At 45.6% G+C, this 22,303-nt stretch overlaps 1 protein-coding gene and 1 pseudogene across 1 annotated transcript; both read right to left on the bottom strand.

The window, feature by feature from the left end:
* Nucleotides 1-518: 518 nt before the first annotated feature.
* Nucleotides 519-5,428, bottom strand: LOC123403097 (annotated as a pseudogene).
* Nucleotides 5,429-19,394: 13,966 nt separating this feature from the next.
* Nucleotides 19,395-21,208, bottom strand: LOC123404367 (flavonoid 3',5'-hydroxylase 1-like). Its single transcript, XM_045098284.1, has 2 exons — nucleotides 20,273-21,208; nucleotides 19,395-20,182 (listed from the first exon to the last, which is right to left on the bottom strand). The coding sequence occupies exons 1-2, from the start codon at nucleotides 21,182-21,184 to the stop codon at nucleotides 19,556-19,558; spliced, it is 1,539 nt and encodes a 512-aa protein (XP_044954219.1). The 5' UTR covers nucleotides 21,185-21,208; the 3' UTR covers nucleotides 19,395-19,555.
* Nucleotides 21,209-22,303: the final 1,095 nt, after the last annotated feature.

Raw genomic sequence — 22,303 nt, 5'->3', positions numbered from 1 at the left:
CTTGTATGCGCAAGATGAACATCATTTTTGTTTATCACGTTGAAAAGGTGCTATGGTTATTGGCATGATCAAATTTATGGAATGCATATTTATGGTTTCTATCATAGTTTTAGATTTTGATGAAAGTGATATGTCTCCACTGTTTTTACTTAACGGTGTTATTGTCTGATCACCTCGATGATAAATTATCAATGTAAGGAAACTTTGCCACTTTTTATGCTTTTCATCATGTTTTATCTAGATGATGAATCTAAACACTATTTATTTAAAACAAAATTCCCTGTCATCAACATATACTATGCTTCCATAAACATTTTCATGTTTCTGAACATCAAGTTATTTGTTCGTGATTCCTGCAGCAATATGCAAGGTATCATAGTAAAGTAGGTTATTGAGAAGAAAGGAGTTGGTCTCACAGTTTTTCTAAAAGTGTTTCATATTCTTGTCTATTCTTTCTTAGCAACATAATCATATGAAAAATAAGAGATAGAAGTTACACCTTTGCGAGGACCGGTATGCTAGTTTCAATAGCAATCACAAGCAAAATACTTGCATGTCTTACATAACAAATCTTTGCAGCAAGACAAGCATTATGGCATATATGTATCTTCATTACGTCTGATTTATAATTTTTCAAGTGTCTAGAATCAAGAAATCCCACATTACAACTACAAGTCCACATTCCATATCGCACATACAGAAATGACTGCTCACATAATAAAGATGGTTATTTAGATTTATTATTCGACAGAAGTGTAAGCATTGTCATGCATTACTTTAGATATCTGACGTTGTGGTGCCCTCGTACTGCATTGGTCTTGTGCTACATATAATGTCCACTGTACGTTCATCTCAGAACATCCGGAAATCTTCTCAACTTTGGTCCATTCCCCACGCGTTTTGGCTTTATATCCTAATAAGTTAACAATGGAAATGTCATGCATCGGAGTTTTAAATAAAAATACTCATAATACTGAAAAGGGAATCATTTCCCATCCGCGCGCCGGCCGAACCGACGCGCCGGTCGTCCCCTCACGCGCGTGGACCCATGCAACATTTTTCCCATCCGCGTGCTTCGCTGGTCAGTGGATGCAACATTTTTAGTCTAAATATGTTGCAACCAGCGTCATATTTGTTGCAAGCGTTTTTTTACTAATTTTTGTCTCAGTAAAAAAACTGCATATACGTTTGGTTGCAACTCCAGTTTGTCGGATTTTTCGTTACAATCGATGTTTTTTACTTTTGCTACAACCGTGTTAATTTTTGCTACAACCGGCATCATGTTTTGCTGCAACCGTTCACTAAAAAAGTTGCGTACACGTCAGTAAATATTTGCTACAACCGGCGTTTGACTTTTGCTACCACGCACCATCAACTTCGTTTTTTTTGTTACGATCACGTAGATATTTTTTTGCTACAAATTTTGTTTTTGTTGCAACCGTTGAAAAAATTGTTGCATCGCATCGAAATTTTGCTGCATAGAGGAAAAAATGTTGCATGCGGATCCAACGGTGCGGACGAGCGGGGTTGGTGGATCCTGCGGCTCGCGCACGGCCGACCGAAAGTTTGGACCGGCGCGCCGGCGCAGATCAGTCCCCTACTGAAAATGCCTATAAATGAAGGAGATACTCTACTAGTACGGATCACCTTACAAACTAAGCAAACTATTACTGCCTACCAACTTCCTAACTACCAACTATGCTTTGCTGCCGGCATGCATGTTGGATATTTTTGCTGCTAGCCCTGACGCTTCGAGTGAAATCGGTGAATATCTCTTACTCTTGCTGACATGCATGCACTGCTGAAGATCATTTATTCTTAGGAAGCGTTAACCAGATTATTTGCAACAGTGTCCATTCTGCGTGTGTGGTGGGAAAACTGAAAACCCTGTAATATGCTTCCGCCGAGAGCTGTGAATCATTTGTGCTGGTTCCTACCATGGCTTGATAAAGTTGGGTCGGGGAACCCCTATGTTTTAAAAAAAAATGCAACACAGACATGGGTATATAGTCTATATGCAATTATACAAATATACTTATACTACTACTACTACTTCAGCCAATGACTGATTAAACTAACGTTTCCATGGAGTAATTGGGGACATATTTAGAATGCAAACCTAGCAATATGGATAGTTCACCACTTATCTGTTGTGATACAAAAACCTATACAAACATCTCAATTGATTGTCGTTGGACACCACCTTTTGGATTCCTCAAACAAATGTTGCACAAATAGATTAAGGTATATCCAAGATCATACGAAAGGCATCAACCACGACCTTGTTATATTCTTATTAAGAAGATGAAAAATTAAAGGTGCAACAATTAGCAGATATGATGCACATGGTTTAAAATGTCCAGATGACAGTGTGTTGGGGCTATTGTAGGATACCTGATCGAATATCGATGTAGGGATGGCAAGTGTCACCACTGCATTAGGGGCGTCTACTATTCCAGATATCCTACCTTCACATGGACAACATGACAGTAAAATATAGACCTGCATACAACCTGAAGTTAAGAACTTATGATAATATCCCTCTTACATGATACTAAAATTCGTTGTAGTAGTTAATAATCCTAGTCCCTACCTGCTCCTTGGAGCACCCAAATCTAGAAAGGTACTCAATGGCGTTGAGAACTGCACGCTTGTAGGCAACTGATGCATCAAGGAAATGTTGTTTCCCCGACTCATCCACGCTGATGCCCTCGAAGACTAACCATTCCGAGAAACGTGGCTCCACTGGACCTATCTCAAAGATAGGATTCACATGAAGTGGTGTTGGACCAACAGGAGTCAAGTATTCCTTCATCCCACCTCTTATGATCTCACACCTACATAAAATAAATCAATAGAGTTTCACAAACACGCCTTGAGAAGTAGATCGCATAGGCAATTATTTTGTTATGCAACTACCAAATTCAGTGGCTCCTCTAAGATTATTGATCAACTAAGAATTGCAGTTTGTTAGGTAGGATATTAATTAGCATGTTGTTAGAAGTATAGCTATATGCACTATTATATATTTCTCTCTGCCCATCTAAATCTTAAGCAAGCAGTTGTTTGGATGTTAAGATGCTTCCTGCTACTGTGCCAGCCTAGTTTCTTTATGAAGAATGGTGAAACTTAACAATGGGAATTTCTATTACATTAATGGATCTGGGTTGTCCAGTACACCGCTACTCCTATGAGATACGAGTCACATTTAAAACATAGTATAATGTGGCAAGTATTGAAAAGTGTAGAGAAGAACAAATTAAGGAAATTACTTTAGCTCAAGGAACCCACTCATTTCTATTGCTCCACAAAATGAGATTTCGCCATCACCTTGGGAGAAGTGCATATCACCAGTACTCAAATTTGCTCCTTCAACAAATACTGGTAGATAAACTTTGGAACCTCTGCTTAGATTCTTTATGTCGCAGTTACCCCCATTCTCTCTTCCAGGAATCGTTCTTGCTGCTTCACTTGCAATTTTTTCCCATTCAGCACTCCCTTCTTGCATCTGTGCAACATTGCATACGTTGTCAACATAGTTCTTTAACCATATATAAACAAAGTATTGATGAACATGGGGCTTGAGGTTGTTCTGGTAGCTAATTATATGAACCTGACCACTGAATCTGATTTGTTTTTCCTGATCGGCAATTTAATTTTTTGGAGTATATTTTATTAATATGTTCAGTTTGTCTCTTCTGACGGTGGTGTTATGTTTGTTGTTAACTTTTCCCCAACTGTTCTTTGACTCAGTGCCATGGTAGTTATCCAGACTTAGTTTGTCACCTCTGTAACGAGTGTTTACTAGAGGATTAGAGATCTTCTCAGCCGCATCATGCTTCATGGAGAAGAGTTGGGTGAGGTGAACAAATGGGGATCAACGGGGTGATCGAATGGCATGTCCATCATGATTAGATTCCATGTGACCATTTTCTGGGTACACACTGTGGCCATCTCTATTCACCGACAAAAACTTTTAGCAGTAGTACAAAAACACTATGTTATCTTTCAATTTTTGCAATGGTGTCTTGATGCCTTAAACTTCAATGTAGCACAGATAAACCCATCTATCCCTGAGGTCCGGTTATAAAACTCGTGCTGATTTTATTAATGCAAGGAAGATGAGGGAGCACCCATGCTTTCAAACACAAATACTTCAATAGATTTCCTAAATAAATACTATTCGTGTGCAAAACTACCATGCTGGAATAAATTATGCGCCAGATACAAGATTAATCATTTGTTATTTATTTTTTGAGAAAATGCAAAGCTTGCATCTCAGATGCATTGGCACTTCAGCAGAAAGAAAGTACTTTGTATATACAAGATGTTAAGGTGAAACCATTCATGAGGGAGCACATCATATATACCTTCCCAAGTAAGCAGTTCTCGGAGGTTGGTAAGCTAGCAAGGGGTCTCTGGTGTAGAACTTGACACAATTTCAGAGGCTCATGACCCGCCTCGACCAATTCTCGTTCCCTTTGGTTCCATATGTCAAGAAGGTCGGCTGACGGTGCAGTTCCCACTATACCAGGATGAGGTAACCCCGGAAACCGAACACCTGATATGCACAAGATGGACCTATCTGAGTGATCTCAAGATGAAATGCTCCATTTGTAGTAATATATAGCAAACACTTTTACCTGGTATCTAAGGGGAGTACGCGTAAATTCCTTCAAAATACCAAATGGCTTTTCTTGCACTCGGGAAGTGGTCGGTTAAGAAGCCGCCTCCATGCTCCCTTTCAAATATCCCAGTATAGCCCCACTCGTCACCGGGAAGCGGGCCGAGGTTGCAGATCTCCACTGCAAGAAGATCACCAGGTGAAGCTGGAACCCCTTCGGCATCGACCACTCTAAGGGGGCCACTGAGATAGTGAGGCTGCGGAAAACCCATTTTCAGCTTGGCACAATGAACACTTGCTTTTATTTGATGCATGCATGAGTGAAATGCTAATCTACCATAATAAACAGGACATCAAACCATAGTCAATGAACATGAGCAACCTCCAACCCCGATCTAGATATATAGAACGATCCTTGGAGCCTTGTCTAACAAATCAGGCAACTATTCATGAAACAACATTTCTTCCATAAAAATTAAGTAAGTTCATACTTACCGCTGCGAAATCCAGAGATTTGATATCATCCGCCGAGTCATCATCTCTAACCTGCCCTCCTGTGGCATCGACCATCTCAACACGGAATAATTCCCCTTGAGTCACATCAGCAACCGGAGGGATATCCGGGTGCCAGCGGTTGTGGAGAGGAACCTCTTGCTCCCATGGCTTCTTCTTCACATCTATGGGCACTACAAGCCTGGGAGTGAGAGGAGCCATCTCTTTGTTATGCCAGCGTCAGAGCTCCATCCCTTTGTAAGGCATCCTTCCTACATACATGCATTCCTGGAAAATACCGGCCGGGGTGGGAAATCTTTCAATGCATTCAGGCAGTGTGTGTGTATGTGTGTGGCGCCAAAGCTCGCTGATGCAGCACGTCTCGATCGATGTATTGTCACATCACCCACCGTCACCGTTTTCGAACGGTTCGGCAGTACTCTAATAATGCAGCCGGTGGAGGGTGGCGTATTGTCCGTCGTCTCTCACATGCATCTATGAATTACTCCTTACTAAAGTTTATATAAAGTTGAATCATTTATTTTGAAATGAAGGGAGTACTAAATTGAAACTGTGAAGCTGACCTTCTAGTGAAGTCTCTACATATATTCTGTTGAAATTTGGAGGTGGGCCTTAGGCCCACTAGAGAATTTCAGAAAATCTACAAGGGCCCATGTAGGTGGTGGCATGGCAAGGTGGTGGGAGTTTAGTCCCACCCCGCTAGTGGAGGAGAGTTTGGACCCCTTTATAAGGGTCTCTCTTCCACATGCTATTGGAGAGTGAGAAGAGAAGGTGCCCTCGCGCACTCCTCCTCCGCCGCGCCGCGGGAATGAGCCGAGCCGCGCTCGTGATCGTGATCCAAAAACCTAATGTCTGTAGGAATTTTTCGTTTGTGATAGAAGGTCAGGAAGGAAAGGTGTGTAAGTTGCTGAAATCTTTATATGGTCTGAGACAAGCACCTAAGCAATGGCATGAGAAGTTTAATACAACTCTGACATCTGTTGGCTTCGTTGTTAATGAAGCTGACAAATGTGTATACTATCGCCATGGTGGGGGCGAAGGAGTTATATTGTGCTTGTATGTTGATGACATACTGATATTTGGAACCAACCTCAAAGTAATTGAGGAGGTTAAGTCTTTTCTGTCTCAAAACTTTGAGATGAAGGACCTTGGGGTGGCTGATGTTATCTTGAACATCAAGCTGTTGAGAGATGATGAGGGTGGGATTACACTTCTGCAATCCCACTATGTTGACAAGATTTTGAGTCGCTTTGGATATTCAGACTGCAAGATTTGTCAAACACCATATGATCCTAGTGTGCTTATTCGAAAGTTTAAAGGCACAGCTATAGATCAATTGAGATTCTCTCAAATTATCGGTTCACTTATGTACCTAGCTAGCGCAACGAGGCCTGACATCGCGTTTGCTGTGAGCAAACTTAGCCGGTTTGTTGCAAACCCGGGCGAAGTTCATTGGCGTGCTGTTGGAAGAATTATGCGCTACTTGAAAGGTACTGTCAACCACGGGCTTCACTATACGGGATTCCCATCAGTACTTGAAGGGTATAGTGATGCGAATTGGATCTCTGATGCTGATGAGATGAAGGCCGCTACTGGGTATATGTTTACTCTTGGGGGTGGTGCTGTTTCCTGGAAGTCTTGCAAGCAAACGATCTTAACAAGATCGACAATGGAAGCAGAATTAACAGCATTAGACACATCTGGTGTCGAAGCAGAATTTCTTCGAGATCTTTTGATGGACTTACCTGTGGTTGAGAAGCCGGTTCCGGCTATCCTTATGAACTGCGATAATCAGACGGTTATTGTTAAAGTGAAGAGTTCAAAGGACAATATGAAGTCCAACAAACATATAAGAATGAGATTGAAGTCTGTCAGACGTTTGAGAAACTCCGGAGTGATAGCGTTGGATTATATCCAAACGGCTAAGAATCTGGCAGATCCCTTTACTAAAGGGCTATCACGTGTTGTGATAGATAGTGCATCGAGGGAGATGGGTATGAGACCCACATGAGTTGCCATGGTAGTAACCTAACCTATATGATCGGAGATCCCGTGAAGTAGGACCTGGGAAAACAAGCCAGTGGTGAACTGAGGAGAGTAACTTTACTAACCCACTCCGTTGGAGATGCAATACTCTCGGATACTGTATGGTAGGATGACTACTGTCTTAATATGTTCTAAAGCTTATATGTAAGCAAGATGCTGTCCTACAGAGCGATCTTTGGAGGAACACACCTATATGAGCTTGACTGCTGGTCACAGTCTATGAGATTTGGGTGATCTCTAGTAAACTCATGAATAGGCCAGGAGTGTGACTAATATGCTCCACCCGAGGGGTCACCTTCGGCAGCCTAGTACTAGTAAGACTTGTGGTGAAGCTCCTTTACGCCAAACTGACAATTCAAGGCATAGTCCATTGTTCAGTTGTGAAGGGGTGTAGCTACTTGTTCTAGGTGAAGCTCAACCTTAACAGGTCTTCACTGAAATGCTGGTATATTAAAACAGTGATTGGAACGAGGGAACACGATGTGCCCTTGAGATCTGGTGGGGGATTGTTGAAATTTGGAGGTGGGCCTTAGGCCCACTAGAGAATTTCAGAAAATCTACAAGGGCCCATGTAGGTGGTGGCATGGCAAGGTGGTGGGAGTTTAGTCCCACCCCGCTAGTGGAGGAGAGTTTGGACCCCTTTATAAGGGTCTCTCTTCCACATGCTATTGGAGAGTGAGAAGAGAAGGTGCCCTCGCGCACTCCTCCTCCGCCGCCCGCCTCGCCACGCCACGACGCGCCGCGGGTTGCGGGAATGAGCCGAGCCGAGCCGAGCTCATACCTACGCGCTTATTTTTGCCGGTCAGGAACGGAGAATACGTAACGGACAAGGAAACGATCTGAGACGTCGGATCGTGATCGTTACCGACTCGGACTCTCCACCCAGCCGCCTTTATAAGCACGCGATCGCCTACCCTAGCCGTCACGAAATCAGATCACATCTGCCTCACGCGTTCGTTCCTTGAACTGGTGCTGCCGCCGGCGACTCCGTCCCGTTTACCGCGTACACGGTCGACGGGAGAGCAGGCCTCCGAAACCTCGCCTCTCCGGTTCCTGTACGGGAGAGGGGCGATTAGGTTTTTGGGGAGCGATCACGCGACTGCTCGCCTCCGTCCGTCTGCTTCGTCTACGTCCGCGTCGCCCTCGTCATCGCCATGTCTTCACCAAGCGAAGCTGATCGTCTCCGCGAGGAAGCCGAGAAGAAGACGGCAGAGGATACTGCCTCCGCCGCCGCTGCTGCTGCTACGGCCAACTGGCCGATTGGAGGGTATGACTCGTTTATCCTCTTGTTCGTATTTATTCTAGCAGTACTACTTGTTTGCATAGATGTATCCACTATATGCGTAGTATGTGCTAGGTTAGCTCAAGATCAGTATGTCATTAGTCTAGTCAATGCCATGCTAGTTATTATTTTGTGGATTAATCTACTCGGAAAATTGCCTATTTTCTCAACAATCCAAAAACCTAATGTCTGTAGGAATTTTTCGAGTAATGGTTTTGCTGCTGCACTGAAACCGGATAAGTTTACCGGTACTTTTTTCAAGCGTTGGCAAACGAGAACCACCTTATGGCTCACGGCTATGAACGTGTTCTGGGTAGCCGGTGTCACTCCTACGGAAACTATCACTCCTGAACAGGAGAAGATGTTTAAGGAGGCCACCGTCCTATTCCTTGGAGCAGTCATTAGCGTGATCGGAGATAAGCTGGTTGATGCATATTTACATATGCATGTTGCCAAGGACTTGTGGGAGGCGCTCGAATCTAAATTCGGGGCCACCGATGCTGGGAGTGAGATGTATGTTATGGAGCAGTTCCACGATTACAAGATGGTTGACAACCGTTCTGTATTGGAACAAGCTCATGAGATAATATGCATAGCTAAGGAACTTGAGGTTCTTAAGTGCAATTTGCCGGGCAAGTTTGTCGCGGGCTGTATAATTGCTAAGCTCCCTAATTCCTGGAGGAACTTTGCTACTACTCTGAAACATCAGAGGCGTGAGTTCTCAGTAGAGGACATCATCGGCCATCTGAGTGTTGAGCAGAACTCGAGAGCAAAGGACTCCAATGGAAAAGCGGTGGAAAGCTCTTCTGCAGCCAATATGGTACATCAGAGGAACTTCAATTCTCACAAGCCCAAGGGAAAGAACTCTGTCCAACAGAATACCGACTTCAAGAAGAAGGGGAAGAAGCCCTTCAAGAAGAATAAGAAGGGAGATGGCTGCTATACTTGTGGTTCAGAGGAACATTGGGCGAACAAATGCCCAAACAAGTACAAGAAGCCGGCGCAGGACTCCAAGTCTGAAGTTTGGCATTCACGTCTTTGTCACATAAGTTTCGGTGTTATGTCGCGGCTAGCAAAACTGAATTTAATCCCAACTTTCACTTTAGCCAAAGGTTCTAAGTGCCACTCGTGTGTGCAAGCAAAGCAACCTCGCAAGCCTCACAAGGCTGCAGAGGAGAGACACTTGGCACCATTAGAACTCATACATTCTGATCTTTGTGAGATGAATGGTGTGTTGACTAAAGGTGGAAAGAAATACTTCATGACATTGATAGATGATTCCACTAGATTTTGCTATGTGTATCTGTTAAATACTAAAGATGAGGCTCTACACTACTTTAAAATCTATAAGGCAGAAGTTGAGAATCAACTTGAAAAGAAAATTAAACGAGTCCGGTCTGATCGTGGTGGAGAGTACTTCTCAAACGAATTTGATTCATTTTGTGCGGAACACGGCATTATTCATGAGAGGACGCCTCCCTATTCACCCCAGTCAAACGGGGTTACCGAGCGGAAAAACCGTACTCTAACTGATTTGGTTAACGCCATGTTAGATACATCGGGTTTATCCAAGGCATGGTGGGGGGAGGCTATATTGACCGCGTGTCATGTCCTGAATAAAGTTCCTACAAAAGATAATGAGGTCACTCCCTACGAGGAGTGGTCGAAGAGAAGGACGACACTCTCGTACTTACGTACTTGGGGCTGCTTGGCGAAAGTCAATGTACCGATCCCCAAGAAGCGCAAGCTTGGACCAAAGACTGTGGATTGCGTTAATTTGGGATACGCTAAGAATAGCGTAGGCTATAGATTTCTAGTAGTGAAATCTGAGGTACCTGACGTGAAGGTCGGTACAATAATGGAGTCGAGGGATGCTACATTCTTTGAGGATATATTTCCCATGAGAGATATGCAAAAGCACTTCTAGACAGGAATCTGAGATAACTCCTGAGCCTGCCATTCCTATGGAATATTATGAACAAACACATGATGAAAATCCTGAGGAGGATGACGAGGAAGCCCGTGGTAGGGGCAAGAGACAAAGGACTGCAAAGACCTTTGGTGATGATTTCTTCGTATACCTCGTGGATGATAATCCCACTTCTATTTCAGAAGCGTATGCTTCTCCAGATGCTGATTACTGGAAAGCTGCTATCCGTAGCGAGATGGACTCCATCATGGCTAACGGGACATGGGAAATCACTGATCGTCCCTATGGTTGCAAACCATTGGGATGCAAGTGGGTGTTCAAAAAGAAGCTTAGGCCCGACGGTACAATTGAAAAGTACAAGGCTAGGCTTGTGGCCAAGGGCTATGCCCAGAAAGAAGAGGAAGATTTCTTCGATACTTATTCACCTGTGGCTAGACTGACCACCATTAGAGTACTACTCTCATTGGCGGCCTCTCATGGTCTTCTCGTTCATCAAATGGACGTTAAGACGGCTTTCCTGAATGGAGAGCTAAATGAGGAAATCTATATGCAACAGCCAGATGGCTTTGTGATAGAAGGTCAGGAAGGAAAGGTGTGTAAGTTGCTGAAATCTTTATATGGTCTGAGACAAGCACCTAAGCAATGGCATGAGAAGTTTAATACAACTCTGACATCTGTTGGCTTCGTTGTTAATGAAGCTGACAAATGTGTATACTATCGCCATGGTGGGGGCGAAGGAGTTATATTGTGCTTGTATGTTGATGACATACTGATATTTGGAACCAACCTCAAAGTAATTGAGGAGGTTAAGTCTTTTCTGTCTCAAAACTTTGAGATGAAGGACCTTGGGGTGGCTGATGTTACCTTGAACATCAAGCTGTTGAGAGATGATGAGGGTGGGATTACACTTCTGCAATCCCACTATGTTGACAAGATTTTGAGTCGCTTTGGATATTCAGACTGCAAGATTTGTCAAACACCATATGATCCTAGTGTGCTTATTCGAAAGTTTAAAGGCACAGCTATAGATCAATTGAGATTCTCTCAAATTATCGGTTCACTTATGTACCTAGCTAGCGCAACGAGGCCTGACATCGCGTTTGCTGTGAGCAAACTTAGCCGGTTTGTTGCAAACCCGGGCGAAGTTCATTGGCGTGCTGTTGGAAGAATTATGCGCTACTTGAAAGGTACTGTCAACCACGGGCTTCACTATACGGGATTCCCATCAGTACTTGAAGGGTATAGTGATGCGAATTGGATCTCTGATGCTGATGAGATGAAGGCCGCTACTGGGTATATGTTTACTCTTGGGGGTGGTGCTGTTTCCTGGAAGTCTTGCAAGCAAACGATCTTAACAAGATCGACAATGGAAGCAGAATTAACAGCATTAGACACATCTGGTGTCGAAGCAGAATTTCTTCGAGATCTTTTGATGGACTTACCTGTGGTTGAGAAGCCGGTTCCGGCTATCCTTATGAACTGCGATAATCAGACGGTTATTGTTAAAGTGAAGAGTTCAAAGGACAATATGAAGTCCAACAAACATATAAGAATGAGATTGAAGTCTGTCAGACGTTTGAGAAACTCCGGAGTGATAGCGTTGGATTATATCCAAACGGCTAAGAATCTGGCAGATCCCTTTACTAAAGGGCTATCACGTGTTGTGATAGATAGTGCATCGAGGAAGATGGGTATGAGACCCACATGAGTTGCCATGGTAGTAACCTAACCTATATGATCGGAGATCCCGTGAAGTAGGACATGGGAAAACAAGCCAGTGGTGAACTGAGGAGAGTAACTTTACTAACCCACTCCGTTGGAGATGCAATACTCTCGGATACTGTATGGTAGGATGACTACTGTCTTAATATGTTCTAAAGCTTATATGTAAGCAAGATGCTGTCCTACAGAGCGATCTTTGGAGGAACACACCTATATGAGCTTGACTGCTGGTCACAGTCTATGAGATTTGGGTGATCTCTAGTAAACTCATGAATAGGCCAGGAGTGTGACTAATATGCTCCACCCGAGGGGTCACCTTCGGCAGCCTAGTACTAGTAAGACTTGTGGTGAAGCTCCTTTACGCCAAACTGACAATTCAAGGCATAGTCCATTGTTCAGTTGTGAAGGGGTGTAGCTACTTGTTCTAGGTGAAGCTCAACCTTAACAGGTCTTCACTGAAATGCTGGTATATTAAAACAGTGATTGGAACGAGGGAACACGATGTGCCCTTGAGATCTGGTGGGGGATTGTTGAAATTTGGAGGTGGGCCTTAGGCCCACTAGAGAATTTCAGAAAATCTACAAGGGCCCATGTAGGTGGTGGCATGGCAAGGTGGTGGGAGTTTAGTCCCACCCCGCTAGTGGAGGAGAGTTTGGACCCCTTTATAAGGGTCTCTCTTCCACATGCTATTGGAGAGTGAGAAGAGAAGGTGCCCTCGCGCACTCCTCCTCCGCCGCCCGCCTCGCCACGCCACGACGCGCCGCGGGTTGCGGGAATGAGCCGAGCCGAGCCGAGCTCATACCTACGCGCTTATTTTTGCCGGTCAGGAACGGAGAATACGTAACGGACAAGGAAACGATCTGAGACGTCGGATCGTGATCGTTACCGACTCGGACTCTCCACCCAGCCGCCTTTATAAGCACGCGATCGCCTACCCTAGCCGTCACGAAATCAGATCACATCTGCCTCACGCGTTCGTTCCTTGAACTGGTGCTGCCGCCGGCGACTCCGTCCCGTTTACCGCGTACACGGTCGACGGGAGAGCAGGCCTCCGAAACCTCGCCTCTCCGGTTCCTGTACGGGAGAGGGGCGATTAGGTTTTTGGGGAGCGATCACGCGACTGCTCGCCTCCGTCCGTCTGCTTCGTCTACGTCCGCGTCGCCCTCGTCATCGCCATGTCTTCACCAAGCGAAGCTGATCGTCTCCGCGAGGAAGCCGAGAAGAAGACGGCAGAGGATACTGCCTCCGCCGCCGCTGCTGCTGCTACGGCCAACTGGCCGATTGGAGGGTATGACTCGTTTATCCTCTTGTTCGTATTTATTCTAGCAGTACTACTTGTTTGCATAGATGTATCCACTATATGCGTAGTATGTGCTAGGTTAGCTCAAGATCAGTATGTCATTAGTCTAGTCAATGCCATGCTAGTTATTATTTTGTGGATTAATCTACTCGGAAAATTGTCTATTTTCTCAACATATTCTCTGAATATCAGCGTCGCCGGCCGGCCGGCCGGCAAGGCGATGATTGAATCCTGGATGATTACATATTTGCCGTTACTCGCTGCCCACTGCATCCGGCCAGCACAATGGCCGGTCCATCCTCGCCAAAACAAACAGGAAAAACCGTTATTTATTGATCAATCTTTGACTAGCTAGCACGTAGGTACACTCGACGGCCAGCAAGCCGATGGCTGTATCTTTCTCTTTGTGTTTTGACGATGGCTGGATCTTGACTGACTTGAAAAAACATATACCGGGGCGGATCCAGACAAAATTTTAACTGGGGACGCAATATTTGACTGTGGGCACACCTTCTATAAAGTTGCTCATTTTAAAGTGTTTTGTTTCAAAATGTGCATAAATACAAAGGAAATTCGAAAATTTGAGTGGGCCCCCACTCAGTTGAACTTAGGTCCGCCCTATATATACTAAGGCCCGGCTTGGTTGGTCATTTTAGGCCCCAATACACCTGTAAAATATACCTCTGTAAAAAAATATACGGATGGGCCTTGCATAGCTATTTGGAAACGTCATCATCCAACAACTGGTGGCTTTGTTCTGTTCTTTGGTCCCAATTTAATTTCGTGGTGTGCAACGAAACAGGCCGTAGTTTCCAGATCCAGCACAAAGACACAATACAAATCATTAGCAAATGCTACAGTTGAGATTATATGGGTACAATCCATGTTGAAAGCGCTTGGTGTCAAGAGTTCTGAAGCTCCCTCTCTATGGTGTGATAACTTGGGTGCCACATATTTATCTGCTAATCTAGCTTTTCATGCTAGGATAAAACACATTGAAATTGATTTTCCCTTCGTGAGAGAACGAGTAGCTCAGAATCAACTTGACATTCGCTTTATGCATTCCAAGGATCAAATTGCAGATGGATTCACAAAGCCCCTTCTCACAAGAAGCTTTGAAGACTTCAAACAATATGTCAACTTGATGAATTTGTCATTAAGGTAGATGTTAAACACAACATATGAGGCATGTGACAATACAATCCTGGAGGCGCACGACGAGTAGGTTCAGGATAGCTAGGTTGTTAGTTCGTTGTCATCCATCTTGTAATCTCTCTTATCCTCTCTTATCCCTTGTCTCCCAAGTTGTAATCTTCCTGGAATATCTCTAACCGATTGTATGTGCTGCTGTTGACAGGGAGGCGCCCCCCCCCCCCCCTGAGGTAAGACGCTTCCACCAAATCGCACAAGGGGAACCATCTCTTTGTTATGCCAGCATCAGAGTTCCATCCTTTTGTAAGGCATCCTTCCTATATACATGCATTCCTGGAAAATGCCGGCCGAGATGGGAAATCTTTCAATGTATTTAGGCACGTCTCGATCGATGTATTGTCACAGCCCGTGGAGGGTGCCGTATTGTTCGTCGTCTTTCACATGCATCTATGAATTACTCCTCATTAAAATTCATATAAAACTGAATCATTTATTTTGAAATGAAGGGAGTACTAAATTGAAACTGTGAAGCTGACCTTCTCGTAAAGTCTGTACATATATTCTATGGATATCAGCATCGCCGGCCTGAGGGCATCGTTTTGAAGTACGTGCTGGGTGGACGGGACAAGAGGAGGAGCGGTGTTTGATCTACCGTGAGACCTACGGTGTAGCCCGGCGGCATGGGCTGCGGTGGTTCGTCGACAGGCGCGTGTAGGCGGATACGTGCAGGATGGTGGCGCTGTCTGGCATCGTGGTGGCGTCGACGGCAGACCTCACAAGGATGATGCGTTTGTTCTAGCTCTGGAGAGGATACGGTGGTAGATGGTGGAGGCGGCCTCTGCGCCGGACCAGTTTGGGATCCATGTTGGGGAACGTCGCATGGGAAATAAAATTTTCCTATGCGCACGAAGACCTATCATGATGATGTCCATCTACGAGAGGGGATTTCAGATCTACGTACCCTTGTAGATCGCACAGCAGAAGCGTTAAGAAACGCGGTTGATGTAGTGGAACGTCCTCACGTCCCTCGATCCGCCCGGCGAACCGTCCCACGAACCGTCCCGCGATCCGTCCCACGATCCGCTCCGATCTAGTGCCGAACGGACGGCACCTCCGCGTTCAGCACACGTACAACTCGACGATGATCTCGGCCTTCTTGATCCAGCAAGAGAGGCGGAGAGGTAGATGAGTTCTCCGGCAGCGTGACGGCGCTCCGGAGGTTGGTGGTGATCTAATCTCAGCAGGGCTCCGCCCGAGCTCCGCAGAACGCGATCTAGAGAAAAAACCGTGGAGGTATGTGGTCGGGCTGCCGTGGCAAAAGTTGTCTCAAATCAGCCCTAAAACCCCACTATATATAGGAGGGAGGGAGGGGAGGAGGCAGGCTCAAAACCTAAAGGTTTGGCCGAAATTGGAGGTGGAGGAGTCCTACTCCAATCCTACTTGAAGTAGGATTCCACCTTCCCACTTGGAAACTCTTTCCACCTTGTGTTTTTTCCTTCTCAAACCTTATGGGCCTTAGTGGGAACTTATTCCAGCCCACTAGGGGCTGGTTTATCTCTTCCCATAGCCCATGAGACCCCTTGGGGCGTGACACCCCTCCTGATGGTCCCCGGCACCCTTCCCGGCACTCCCAGTACACTACTGATGAGCCCGAAACTTTTCCGGTAATGCACGAAAACCTTCCGGTAACCAAATGAGGTCATCCTATATATCAATCTTCGTTTCTGGACCATTCCGGAAACCTCGTGACGTCCGTGATCTCATCCGGGACTCCGAACAACATTCGGTAACCAACCATATAACTCAAATACGCATAAAACAACGTCGAACCTTAAGTGTGCAGACCCTGCGGGTTCGAGAACTATGTAGACATGACCCGAGAGACTCCTCGGTCAATATCCAATAGCGGGACCTGGATGCCCATATTGGATCCTACATATTCTACGAAGATCTTATCCTTTGAACCTCAGTGCCAAGGATTCATATAATCACGTATGTCATTCCCTTTGTCCTTCGGTATGTTACTTGCCTGAGATTCGATCGTCAATATCCGCATACCTATTTCAATCTCGCTTACCGGCAAGTCTCTTTACTCGTTCCGTAATACAAGATCCCGCAACTTACACTAAGTCACATTGCTTGCAAGGCTTGTGTGTGATGTTGTATTACCGAGTGGGCTTCGAGATACCTCTCCGTCATACGGAGTGACAAATCCCGGTCTTGATCCATGCTAACTCAACGAACACCTTCGGAGATACCTGTAGAGCATCTTTATAGTCACCCAGTTACGTTGCGACGTTTGATACACACAAAGCATTCCTCCGGTGTCAGTGAGTTATATGATCTCATGGTCATAGGAACAAATACTTGACACGCGGAAAACAGTAGCAACAAAATGACACGATCAACATGCTACGTCTATTAGTTTGGGTCTAGTCCATCACATGATTCTCCTAATGATGTGATCCCGTTATCAAGTAACAACACTTGCCTATGCCCAGGAAACCTTGACCATCTTTGATCAACGAGCTAGTCAACTAGAGGCTTAGTAGGGACAATGTTTTGTCTATGTATCCACACAAGTATTGTGTTTCCGAGCAATACAATTATAGCATGGATAATAAATGATTATCATGAACAAAGAAATATAATAATAACTAATTATTATTGCCTCTAGGGCATATTTCCAACAATCCAGTCTCAGTGGTGGCTGGGCTGGAGCATCAGACTATAGATGTTAGGATTTGATGCGATATCTGTTTGGTATTTGGCCCGGATATTCAGCACACCTTCATCAAGGAATAGGAGTAGCAACATGTGTTGCCTAGATGATGGCTTCAGGTTAACTGATGTATTACTTTGTATGGTCTCTGTGAATAATTAATAAAATTTTGTAGCATATAGGGTTTAGGGTTAGAGGAGGTTTTCACGTGTGAGGTGGAATGAAGACTATTTTTTTTCTTTTGTATCCTATGGAGAACTATTCATGTAGGAAGTGGAATAAAGCGTGAGGACTTCTTAAGATACTTTTTTTTCTTTTGTTTGTACAATAAAAAACTGTTCTGGCTAAGGATTTCATGATTAGATCTACACCGCAATAATTCGGTCCCACCAGATGAAACGGCTCGTAAAACCTAATTAACCTAGGAATTTCTTGAGAGTCTACAATAAAAAACTGTTCTGGCTAAGGATTTCATGATTAGATCTACACCGTAATAATTCGGTCCCACCAGATGAACGGCTCGTAAAATCTAATTAACGTGGGAATTTTTTGAGAGTCTAGAATTAGTATCTATTACCTAATTTTTAATAAATAATTAAAGAGATTATCGCTTCCGTCGGAAAACCTACCACGTTATTTTTATAAAAAAACCTTGTAATTTTTGTTATTCAACCGCGTTTCATCATTATTTTAATAAATCAAAATGATTATAAAAAGATTAAAAACGTGTATTTTTTTTCTCCCGTTGCAACGCACGGGCCCTTTTGCTAGTAGATATAGATAGATGGATGTATGCATTGTCTAGATGCATAGGCCGGGGGTATACCATCCTTTTCTAAAAAAAAATAAAAAAAATCAGCATCGCCGGCCGGCCGGCAGGGCGATGACTGAATCCTCGATGATTACATATTTTCCGTTACTCGCAGCTCACTGCATCCGGCCAGCACAATAGCGGGTCCACCCTCGCCGAAAGAAACAGGAAAACCCGTCATTTATTGAACAATCTTTGACTAACTAGCACGTAGGTACAGTCGACGGCCGGCAAGCCGATGGCTGTATCTTTTTTCTTTTGAGGCGATGGCTGGATCTTGACTGACTTGGAAAAATGTATATATTCATCCATTTCATTTCGTCATAAATATTAAGGCCCCGCTTGATTGGCCATTTTGGGCCCCAATACATCTGTAAAATATACCTTTGTAAAAGAAAATACGATGGGCCTTGCATAGCTGCTTGGACACGCAACCATCCACTATGTTCTACTCTTTCATTCCAAAATAAGTGACTTAAACTGACTCAACTTTGTACTAACTTTAATGTAAAGTTGGGTCACTTTTGAATCACTTATTTTGAGACGATGGGAGTAAAAAAATAGAAGACATGGGTTCCCTTTGTCTTAGGTCCATTTATGTCTCAAATAATGACACGTGCTATCATTTATCTTAATTCCAACACTATCTTTTTGAGCAAAGGATTGGACATCCTCCAAGAACCATCAAAACGCTTCCCTTTTAGTGCCCATTTCATTTCCTTGGACAACTTGCGGCATTTTCGTTCTGGGTGTCGATTTCATCTCTTCTTTTCCGAGTAGTTCACGTAACTTCACCTTGGTTTACTTGTCATTTTCATATTTTGGGTCGTACTTTAATTATGATTTTAAGTAATAAATTATGAGTTAAACATAATAAAAATAATATCATCGGAAACACATTCAAACATGAATCCAATATTATAATTTCCGATGACACGCATTAACATTTTGCTAGTCAAATATGTGATCAAATCTTGATTCACACGATGGTGCTCCACTGCTTTTGAGAAACAGTATGCTCATTGATAATTTGTACTTACAATACTTTTAACAATCCGCTTGTGATCTTGTACCTACTCTGAACGAATGTACCCCATTTGTTATCTACATCAATGCACCATAATTTGAATTACTAAATGTTTGTCAAATATTTCTACTGCCTGATTAAATCATGAGTCCATCATTGGCCAGTATTTGAGGAAGTTCAAGTAAACTTGAATTCCATGCTTCGTGTCTCAATAAATTTCCCAAAAATCGGACTATTCCATTTCATTGTAAAAATAGATGTGCGCCATAGCCATCATGGTTTGTCATACATGATATCATACATGATATACAAATATTGGAGATGCCCTCAGCAGTACGGTTCGAGTCCATGAGTCCATTCTGCAGGGACTTTTACTTCATTTATTCTACTAGCAGAAACATCATAGCAGCATTGAGCGTCATCAGATCACTGGTACGCGCCGGGTGCAAGGCGCTGGCGCACGATGGCCCTGAGAGGCACCTTCTTCTGCAGCGCGAGGCCGAACTCCTCCTCCATGTCCATCGTGCTCACCTCCGGCACCTCCCAGTCGAAGGCGTGCACCAGCGCGCCCAGCATGTGGTGCACCAGCGTCACCCCCATGCGCGCGCCCACGCAAATCCTCCTGCCAGCGCCGAACGGGATGAGCTCGAAGTGGCTCCCCAGGGGCTCCACCTTCCTCCCCTCCTCCGTCATGAACCTCCCGGGGTCGAACCTCGCCGGCTCCGGCCACACCGCCGGGTCGCGGCCGATGGCCCAGATGTTGACGAGCAGCCTCGTGCCCTTCGGGATGTGGTACCCCTGCACCGTGCATGGCTCGGTGGAGAGACGGGGCAGGCTGAGCGGCGTCGAGGGGTGCAGGCGGAACGTCTCCTTGCAGATGGCGTGGAGGTAGGGGAGGTGCGGGACGTCGGATTCTTGGAGGAGGCGGTCTCGGCCTACAACGCCGTCCATCTCCGCCTGTGCTCGTCGGAGGATCGCCGGGTTCGCCAGCATCTCCGCCAGCGCCCACTCGATGGTGCTCGACGACGTGTCCGTCCCCGCCGTGAACAGGTTCTGCATGCATGCAAGTGTCATGTCATGTGTGATAAGTGCATGCATGTCGTTGGAAATTTACAGAGAGGAGGGGATCGAGAGTGTAGGTACGTTGAGTAGAGCTTTGATGTTGATGTCTGTGACGCCGTTCCCTCGGGCACCGGCATCGTCACGACAGACGATGAGCCGGTCGACAAGGTCCGGCTGGCGGCCGCTCCCCTCTTGCAGTCTATCACAGTCAGTCACGGCCGCCTCGTGTTCGGACAGCAGCCGGCTCCAGACCCTGTCCAGCCTCGCGGACAACCGGCGCATCCTGCGGCCGAGCCCCTGCAGGTCCATCCACGCCACGGCCGGCAGGAAATCGCCGAGGTTCACCAGCCCGGCCGTGGTCATCAGCTCCACCACCATCTCCTTGAACTCCCTGGCATCCTCGCCCCCTGCCTCGTCCAGCACCCGCCGGCCCACCACCGCCTGCCCGATGATGTTGGCCATCGCGCAGAACAGGAACTCCGGCACCTCCACCGCCGCTCCCCGCCGGCTCATCGCGCGGACCATGCGGCCAACCTCCTCGCGGCGCTCGCCGGCCCAGTCGGCGAGCGCCTGGGGGCCGAGCAGGCTGAGGCTGCACTCCCGGCGCAGGCGGCGCCACCTGGGGCCGTAGGGCGCGAAGACGAGATCCTGGGCGCCGTAGGCCAGCACCATGGGCGCCACGTCGTCCGCGGGCCGGTCGAGGAAGCTGCCGCCGTGGTCCCTGAGGAAGAGGCGCGCCGCGTCCGGCGTGGAGGCCACCACAACGCCCTGCCTGCCAAGGGTCAGGTGCATGATCGGCCCGTGCAGCCTCGCCAGAGCGGCGAGAGCTCGGTGCGGCGCGCGGCCCAGCAGCGGCAGCGCGCCGACCACCGGGTAGCCCCGCGGGCCGGGAGGAAGCGGCAGCGGTGATGCACGCTTGGTCCGGAGGACGGTGCGCGTGAGGTAGTGGAGAAGGACGTAGAAGATCGCTAGGACTAGGAGCTCTTGAAACATGGTGATGGTAGTAGCACTGCCCAACTCCAAGCTCGACCTCGTGTGCACTGCCGATGGACATATGGATAAAGCATTTTATAGGGCGAAATTGACCGTACGACTCCCTCGTAGAATAGACCGTTTCAAGACTTTTGGACGAGGTAAACGTTTGTCGCCGGCCGCACGCGACCGCACGCACAGCTGATTGGTATGCAACATTTTTCTCGTCTAAATTTATTACAACCAGTGTTTATGGTAGATACAAACGTTTTTTATTTGCTATATTTTTTCAGTAAAAAAACTGCATATACCTTTGGTTGCAACTCGAATTCGTCCAATATTTGCTACAACCGGCGTTTTGACTTTTGGTACAACCGTGTTATTTTTGCTACAACCCGCATCATCTTTTGCTGCAACCGTTCACTAGAAAAGTTGCTTACACGTTCACGTAGATATTTCCTACAACCGGCGTTTGACTTTTGCTAACACGCACCATCAGCTTCGTTTTTTTCTACGATCACATAGATTTTTTTTGCTATAAATTTTTTTGTTGCAACCGTTGACGAAAATTACTGCATCACGTTAAAATTTGCTGCATTGAGGGAAAAATGTTGCATGAAGATCTAACGGTGCGGACGCACGACGGTTGACGGATCGGCCGGCCGCGCGTGGCCGACCGAACACTAGGGGACAGAGCCTTTAGTCCCGGTTCACCAACCGGGACTAAAGGCCTAACCTTTAGTCCCGGCCCTGTTCCAAGCCGGGACCAAAGATGCTCCACGTGGCCGCCTCTGATGACAATTTAATTTCAAATCACCCATCCTCACTTCTCTAGCGTGGATCATTCATTTCAAATCGTCTAACTTTCCGGTCGATCACCCATCCTTTCACTACTTCAGCCCGACCACGCTTAACTTTCTGGTTCTATCGCCCCTAGTTGCCAAGTGTGCACTTGTTGTTTTCTTGACAATAGTAAGCTATCAATCCTAAACAACTTGGGTCTTGATGTCATGTTACATGATTTAATTTTTTGAATTACAAACAATTATTAAAATAAACTTAATAAGTAACAATAATAGTGAATTTCAATGAAAACAACCTAATATTTTTAAATAAAATTATTTTTCTTTTTTTTTGGAA

Source organism: Hordeum vulgare, chromosome 6H, assembly GCF_904849725.1.
Source record: "Hordeum vulgare subsp. vulgare chromosome 6H, MorexV3_pseudomolecules_assembly, whole genome shotgun sequence".
NCBI classification, from domain to species: domain Eukaryota; kingdom Viridiplantae; phylum Streptophyta; class Magnoliopsida; order Poales; family Poaceae; genus Hordeum; species Hordeum vulgare.
Note: the sequence above shows the minus strand (reverse complement) of the source record. Positions and strands in the feature narration are given on the sequence as shown.